The sequence below is a fragment of the Buceros rhinoceros genome, unplaced genomic scaffold, assembly GCF_000710305.1.
Source record: "Buceros rhinoceros silvestris isolate BGI_N320 unplaced genomic scaffold, ASM71030v1 scaffold45712, whole genome shotgun sequence".
Taxonomy (NCBI): domain Eukaryota; kingdom Metazoa; phylum Chordata; class Aves; order Bucerotiformes; family Bucerotidae; genus Buceros; species Buceros rhinoceros.
Window position 1 is genome coordinate 5,278 of NW_010399151.1, and position 8,801 is coordinate 14,078.

General features: G+C 38.5%; 1 protein-coding gene across 1 annotated transcript; it reads right to left on the reverse strand.

Moving 5' to 3' along the window:
- Positions 1 to 234: 234 nt before the first annotated feature.
- On the reverse strand, positions 235 to 8,461 carry TMEM41B (transmembrane protein 41B). The gene is made up of 7 exons (XM_010131347.1): positions 8,382 to 8,461; positions 7,715 to 7,879; positions 6,467 to 6,595; positions 4,675 to 4,768; positions 3,694 to 3,798; positions 1,745 to 1,883; positions 235 to 935 (listed from the first exon to the last, which is right to left on the reverse strand). The coding sequence occupies exons 1-7, from the start codon at positions 8,459 to 8,461 to the stop codon at positions 766 to 768; spliced, it is 882 nt and encodes a 293-aa protein (XP_010129649.1). The 3' UTR covers positions 235 to 765.
- Between the last annotated feature and the right edge of the window lie 340 nt (positions 8,462 to 8,801).

Below are 8,801 nucleotides of genomic sequence, written 5' to 3' on the forward strand. Positions count from 1 at the left end.
CCGACATTAAAAGATTAAAATTAGAACTTCAAAATCAGCCAAACATGATAAAAATTAACCCGCTCTCTCCATTCCTATATCCTCTCTCAGAATAAAACTTTACAGAGGACAAAAAGGAATGATGTGAGACTGTGCCTTTGTTAATACAGTTAGTAGAGCAGATGTAGGCTCAAGTATTTAAATCTACACAGCGCTAACAAATAGAAGTAAACCGTCAGGATGAGGATATCATTGTAGTTGAAGTACTGTGAAAATCCTTTATTGAGCAAGCACCGTTACTATATTATGCTATTATTTTGGAACTCCCAAAGGCAAAAAAAGAAGAGAAACATTGTTGATGAGAAATGTACTCAGACCAGATCACATGCAAACCTACAGAACGTTACAAAATTGCGCTGGATAATTAAGGGTTTTTTCCTGCAAGTTTTAGAAAGCATTACCTGTAGTTTACTTCTACCTTACAATTCTTGCTCTGCATGTAAAATCAGAGCAAAATGTTACATCTGTGTTTTCACTTCCCTCATCGTGAGGGCCACAAACACACCCTCCCAAAGTAAAACACTGACGGCTCAGTTACAAAACTACATGCAGTACATTTCTGAACATAGTTCCTTCAGTTTTAGGCCACATGTTCATTTAAAGACATTCTTATCAATTACAACCCTCCCCTTTAATTGCTTAAGATCCAATAGAAAAGCAAATATACAAATATCAGAAGTGCTGATCCTGAGATGAAATATGGGAAACTCTGGTCCAGTTTGATCCTTATTCAAACTTCTGTTTCAGTTTCTTCTGGAAGACAGCTGGTAGGATGGAGAGTATGGCTAGGATCATGAGAACAAAAAGAGAGTTCCAGGAGACAGCCTCCCCTGCTGTTGTAAGCTGGTACAGCGTTGTTCCTGCCTTAATGGCTATAAAAGAAGGTGGTGCCACACCTGGAGCAGGGAATTAGAAGAGTAGGAGGGCAAAGGAAACAAAACCAACTTGTTAGAGAAAAAAAATAGAGGACAAAACATATTAGTCACCCAGCTTTTAACAGCAAAAATTTCAGACTTTGTTGCCTTGTACTTTTTTTTTTAAAGAGATGTCAATACTAAATTTAAAGACAACAACCTCTTCTTAGAAGAACTAGGCTTATGCCATTTTTAATATTTTTAACAAAAACTCAAACACCTAAGATTAAGAAAATTACGTCTGTTCTTCAGAATCTGCAGATTTCAAGTTGTCTCTCTACAGACAGATTTTATTTAAGTTCATAGAGAAAAAATATGGATTGTTTCCTAACTGGGTAAAAAATATTTGCAAAAATATGCCAGTTAGTTAAATTATGAATTCAATCCTAGGAAGATATAACATGATGAACAAAATGGATCAGGAAGGGGAGAAACAATCCTTCAAATCAAAGTCACATACATCCTTACACAATTACATTGAGTTCAAAATAGGAACTTATAGAAGTTCACAGAAGTATTATAGCCATGGAGTGAAACAAAAGCCTACTAACGAAGTGTTCATATAAGGTACGTTTCCTTAAGCAAGAAATTCACCTGGCTTCATTACTTCTGCTCAGTACATCTGATAGTCCCGACTGCTAGAAACCTTTCAATGCTGTAAGCACCACCCATCAAAGAGCCCAGACCTTATACTGGAACAGAGACTGCCAGCTGCCCAGCAGGGGCTCAACAACGGAAATAAAAACCTCCTGGCCACCCCCAAACTGCAGTTCACCCGACAGGATTCTTACCTAGAAAAGTGCCAATGAAAAATACTTTCAATGGCACATTAATTACAGGAGATGTTATATTGATAAACCAATTGGGAAGAAATGGTGTTATTCTCAAAAATATTATGTAGTTAATGAGGTGTTCTCTGTGTCTTTCAACCTGCCAAAACAAAACAAAAAAATTAGTAAAAACATTCCACCTTGAAAATACACAAACAAAAAAAACCCTTAACAATGATTCTACTACTGGAGGTCTGTTAAGGGGGTTTTTTGTAGAAATTTACAAGTTACAAACATAAAAATCAGTGAAACAATGAGTGACTCAAGGAAGAGTCATCAGTGAATCACCTATTAAATAGTACTGAAGTTAGCCTGGAAATACCAGTCTACAGCAGAGCACGGTGATGATGGTCTGAATCAGCCAACAAGTAATCCAGCGCAGCAGCAAGTCTAACTTTCTCACAGAAACCTCTGCCGACACTGCCAGCTTGTCATCCTGACCCTCAGTTTTTGCAGGAACTAACGCTGAAGTTTGTTCCTCAGCCCATTCTGTCCTAACTCATGACCAATCTTGAAACACAGCTGTATATTGGAAATTTACCCAAGTCACGGCTCTGAAGTTCATCAGGTGGCTGCTGCCAGAACAGCTGCAAAACCTATTGCCCACACATTAGAGCCTAGCATTAACATTTACCCAGGAGCCACCCCAATAGCTCCAACTTCATTTACAGTCTTAATTATATCTCAATATAATTAGGAGCCCAGCTCCTTACACGAGTACTATATCAAAGCCTCTTCTCCTTCCAGCCTGGATTTAGCACATTAACTCTTTCAAACAAAAACAGTAATCTCAAACCAAATTATAAGGACAGCAAAGAACCCACCACTTCTGGCCTATCCTGGCAGACTTTCACTAAGCCTAAACCTAAACATTGTCATCTGGCCCCAGCTGAAACCAGACTTAGTCTGATTGCAATTCCATCTCAAATCTCATATAGCAACTCAGACCAGTCTCAATCCTGTTCTGCCACACACATACCCCCCCAACTTTAACTGCAACGCTACAGTCGGTAGCATTGCTATTGTTCAGTAATAGCACTGTAGCTATTGTCATCTTGGTGAAGGACAAATATTTAAAGTGATTAATCCTGTATATAGTCCAATTAACCTGGAAACAGTGAGATATGAGCTGGACATGCAATTGCAACATTTTGTATCACATATCCATTCCTACTAATGGAAATAGCCACCATGTGCCACTCAGTCAAAATACTACTCTATTATTTATAAGGTCGATTGTGCAGAACAGCTTCACAACTTACCTAATGAGGAACAAGTTTTAAATATTTTTATGTGATTTATAAATCTTGAACATGGCAGTTAGTTGTGCTTCATACTTGTAAAAAAAAATAACTGTTTGAACACGTTTCGGAGTACGGAAGCAAGAAACACAAAGTCAAATACTAATCGCACTATGGTTTTGTATTGTAAAAATCTCTAACTTCATCTGATGATTAACATTTGCTGAAACTATTGTTACCAGACACAGTATGGGAGCTTCTAAATACTCCAAACACAGTAACATCTTCCAATTAGGGTTTTGCAATCAGACATACAGGTACAGGTTTGCTTCCCTTATAAAAAAATGCAAACCCAGCTTTCATTGGCTCTGATGCTCAGCGAGCTATGACTTGAAGTCAAAATTTGAGTTTCCTACTGACATCACCTAAACCAGCAGAGTTTATCAGTTTCAAACTCTTCCTAGATAAAAACAGCTTCCTCACAGGAAATACCATAAAACTAGGAATACTCCCTACTGTTTAAAAAACACTCAGAGAAAGTACACAGTATCAGAAAGGAGTCAGAATCCTTACTTTGTAACCAGATACATGAGCACCAGACCCCTACTTCTCCATGCAATTTCACTATGTATTTTCTATCATAAATTTCAGCACCTCTAGAAACTTTACCTGTTCTGACCATTTTACTGCTTTTTCTGTTAAATATCTGTATACAACAGGACGGCCCACTAGGTACGAAAGCATATAGCAGAATGAAGCTCCAAGTCCTGAGCACTGAAGGGGAAAGAAAAAAATAACAATCAAATGAGCAGAAACTCTAAATAATCCGAGCCTTATATTCCTATTAACTACACTGGCTACACAGGGCCTGCTTCCATGTGGCTCTCCACTGAGGCTGAAGGGCTCTCCTTCAGCAGCGTTACACACCCACCAAGAACGCTGCTGGCCCAAGACAGTGCCTTTATTTCTAAGGCATTTAGATCGAACTCAACATTCTAAGTAGATGATGCTGATTACCTACCAGTTAACACTGAGTGCTTCTGCAGTTTTATTTTAACGTTCTGAACAGTGAAAGCTTTGCAAATAAGAAGAACAAAGGCATTGAAAAGATTCAAACGTTAATTCATGACCTTGGTCCTTCATACCTAATCAATTACCTCATACTCACATACTAATGCTCGTTATGAACTGCATCTTTTGTTCATGACATTTTTTGAAGCTTGTCAATAACAAACATTTCGTATCTTAAACTAAGCTTCTTGGGTATTTAAGTCATTTAAATGGCCCTGTTTTGCAGTGAGGTAATATATATGTATGTAATGGTGTTTGAAATTACAGCTGGGTTCCGGTGGATGCTACATAAATCTAAAGTAAAGGAAACTGCCTGATTCGCACTCAGATGCCTCCATCATTATGAAAACTTGGAGAAACAGTTTAGTCTTTTGGATCATCACCCAATGCTACAGTGAATTTTGTGGGTAATGCCAGTCTCACAACAGAGCTGAATGAGAATTCATTAATTCCTCAAACTAAAGTATATCCCTATTTCACTTGGACTCCAAAAATTTCAAGCAGAGGGCTGCTCAGATGCTTGGTTGCATTCCAATTAGATAGAAATATATGCCCTCACAAACTATTTTCCATACTTACCAGACAAACAAGAAATAAGGCCAGCGGAAAGGGATAAAGAAACCCTGACAAGATACTGAGAAATATAGACCCAGGAATAGCAAATGTTTGCAAGCTGGATGCATCTTAATTAAGAAATAAAAAAGCTAGTCAGGATATATATCACAATTCAAAAAAGCATAAATGTTACTAGGCATTGTCACTAAAGATCGTTACTTCAAAATACATTTGCAGAGTACCACAAGAAGCCCAAACACAGAGAAACAATGGGTAGATTCACCATTACACTACAACAACAAGTCACTAAATAAGAGCTGTGCTGCATTTTTCTCTTTATCTGTGCTACAGCTGAGACTGGGGATTTATTGAGATGTTACAGGAAACATGTACTTCCGATTTTACATTGCTAGGTGCAGATCTGCAGATTTCAGATAGTCTGAAAAGTTCACAGACCTGTCCAAGCCCATAACTACTACGAGTTCCACAGAATACTGACACGTATGAAGGCAACTACTACTTCCTTACAAATAGGCATGCTGCAATCACCAGATAACTAGGATATACGATCACCAATTTCAGTCAAAATTTATCGAAAAGGCAAAAATTAAGTTTCTGCCACATAAACAAGCAGGCTGTTGAGCTTAGGGTTTGCCAGGCATACTTGAGATGACGTATCGCCCACGCTGGAGAGAAATTTTATAAAGCAAAAAGAAAAAATTGCACACTATTTTATCTGAGTTGAATTGACTGAACCATCAAAAAGCTGAATAATTTTCCTTCATATTAAGTCCATTACAACCAGTATAGCTTTTTCTGAGCAAGTGTCAAGGTTCTGAGATATCTATAACACGCTTTTCAACTGATCACAGTCTACTGCTGAGACAGTGCATGTGTCACATCGGCTGCAATAGTAGTTCAATAAACAGCCAATTCCGTTCTACTTCTTGTTAATATATAAACTCCAACATTTTATTTTCTTCATAAATCTATTATTTGTGAACTGCACTTAAAAAGAACAAGACAGAGTATAATTACTAATGGCACATTCAGCGTTTATTTTTCCGAGTTACAAAAGCCTCCTGCATTAAACTATGAAACAGACCTCTTATATAGCTTTTAACAGATTTTAACCTTCAGTTAAGTGTTCTAGCGAAGAGTGTGTTTAATGATTAATTAATATATTCAGCACTCAGGAAAAAAGTTAACACAGAATACAGGTAGCCTTTGTGTCTCCCTAGGCAGAAAGTACTTCAGAAATTCAGCCCTCTCTAAGGAAGTAGATCTGTTTCTTGAATGTAGGCACTGCAGAGATGAAAGAAGGTGCAAAATGCTTTCCTTAAGAAATGCTGTAAAATGTTCTGTAAATTACTCTTACTTTTGAATGTCTCAAGAAAGAACAGTGCAGTAGTTCCAGTTTTCCTCTAGAATCAATGGTATTTTCTAACTGGCAATTCAGCTTGCAATTAAAAAAAGTCAACGTAACACTCAAATAAGACCAAGTCCAACAAAGCCAAAAGCCTTATCCATTGCAAACGCAGTCACAGTGAAGCTACACACAAATCCTCAACAGCACTTACTGCGCCTGCATCAATTTCCTTCTACTCAACGCCTTCTCACAGTCCAAAAAGCATACTGAAACATGTAAGAAATGTTTTTAAGTTCAAAAGTTTTGGAATAGTTGTGTTACTTATAAACACACCTAGGCACGTTCCCTTCCTTCACTCATGATCAAGAAGTTATCATTTTGTATTTTTCATTTGTTTTTCAGAGAAATAACTCATTAATACCACCTTTTATATCAGAAAAAGGATACAAAACATACGTGGCAAAATAAGCCACTAATACTTGAACATAAAATGTGTCCTTATATTTGGATAGGACTTTTCCCAAGGCCTTTGCATCATCCATATCTCTAGGAACCTTTATACATTCTCTTTCTTCTCTGGAAAAGAAAAGAAAAAAATGTAGGAATGGTGGTAAGAGTAATCAAACAGTATAGTAAAAATACTTACCAAATATATAGATAATTAGATACACTACATCACTAAACTACAACCTCAGCAAACAAACAACATGAACATTGCTGTGATTCTCAGACAAACGCTTTACAGTGTTTCAGATTAGAAAATCTTCAATATTAAATATTTGCAAACCAGGTTTTTATTCATTAGAATAATCTGCTTTATTTCTAGGATTATTTTTTCCTCTTAGAAAAGCTAATCAAAAAGAAACAATTACTCAAACCAAACCTTGGCAACTGAACAGCAGTTGACATGTCAGCCAAAAACACCTGTGACTGCCTCAGCAGCCATAACCTGAAGCACAGCAAGAGCAGCACAGCTTCACCTCACAAACAAAACCAAGCCTCTAAGAGCAAAATTTCGTGTCACTCCTCAACCTGGTGCAACTCGAGGCAGCACAGTTGAGTGTCCTCTCTTCCTCTGTATCAAACTTAGTGACTGGACTGCTGCAAACTGAATTGCTGGCCAAGTTAATCAGACAGAAAAGTAACTACTAAAAGAAAAAAAGGAAATCGTCAGACAAGCAGGCTTCCATCTTGTCAAACTATCTACCTTCTCAGCATGAGTACCAGATGCAGTGAAAAGGAGAAAGAGAGAACATGAAGCTTAGCTCTGAAGGAAGGAGGATGTACCCTTTTGATAACAGCTTGGGGTTATACCAGTGCCCAAGAAATTTCAAAGTGAACCTGGCTCTAACCAAGCATGCTTCGGCTTTCAGCTGAAGAAGGTTATGAATACACTGAGTTACCGTTGCTAATGTAACAGGGGTAACTTTGTTCAAAACACAGCACCTCAACTGTCCACCAGTAACCCTAGGGCAAGGACAACTCTGTTCACAGAGGTCCTACCGGTTAGTATTTCAGTATTAAACTTTGTATCATAACATTCAAGGTTATAAACTCAAATCACCTTTAAAAATAATAAGGTCATGTCTATAATTACCTCACATCAGTTTAAAAAACACTTAAGCCGATGTAGTCTCCTCTGCGATTTGATACTGAATGAAAAGCAAATAAATTATTATTTCCTGACATACTTACTCACTAAGTTGTGGGAAGTTTTTATATACCAGGAACATAAGGAAAGCAGCAGATAAGAAGATGGACACTAAAATAAGAAGTGATGTCCGAGCTGATCCACCTTCTGCTTGAGCTTTTCCTGCAATTAAGCACAGTTTAGAAAAAACAATCCAAAACACCAGCACCCTTCATCTTACAACAGATTTCAAACTTCTGCTTTAAGGAACCATCAAGGTAAGCTCTCTAGACATCATCTTCCCACCAATACTTTCAGTAAACACACACAACACATGGCTTGCATTCTCTGAAAGCCTGCAAACAAATGTGAACAAGGGGCACAGCCACTAGCCAACTAGGTGAGAACTGCCCATCAGAAGAAAACATTTGTAAACACACATACACCAGCCTGGAATACCAAGATTACAGTACAACAGTTACAAGTGACACGGTTACAGTTCGGGCCTCTTCTACACTTCAGGTTTTTGCCAGTATGACCATACCTATGCAACGCGCTGACTAGCACAGAGGCAGCTGTATGCAAAGCCAATTTTAAACAGAGAAATGGACAGTGAGAACTCTCTGCGTCCACCCTAGGGTGTTTATGTGTGCCCGTATTAAAACACCCTCTCCTCTGACACTGCTAGGCTAGCACAACTTTGCAGAGAGCAAAGTAAGATGTCTTCATCACCTGAGGACCACAAAAAACGCCACGGCTGTATTTTCATTCGCAGAAGCCGGTGGCATGTCTGCAATGCCAACGTGCAACATTCCAGCGGGTCACGCTGTCACCCCACGGTTGTGAAACAGAAAGGGTGATGAAACCCACGGGCAAAACAGAGCCAGATGAGCCAGTTGGCAACTCTACTAATCCTACTGGCTTTGATGTTTTTTGCTCTGAGGTCAGTCTGACCCCACAGGTGTGCACTGGCTCTGCTGAAGCCAAGCGGGCAGAAGGCAGCATCCGTGCAGCAGTTACAAGCACAAACACCTCACCAGTGGCTATTTTAACAACGTCTTCTCCACAGAAATGTCAAAATAAATAATAATTCGAAAACATTCAGAGGATGAAAGATACAGCAAACTGCACTTTCTGCCACTTTTCATACCA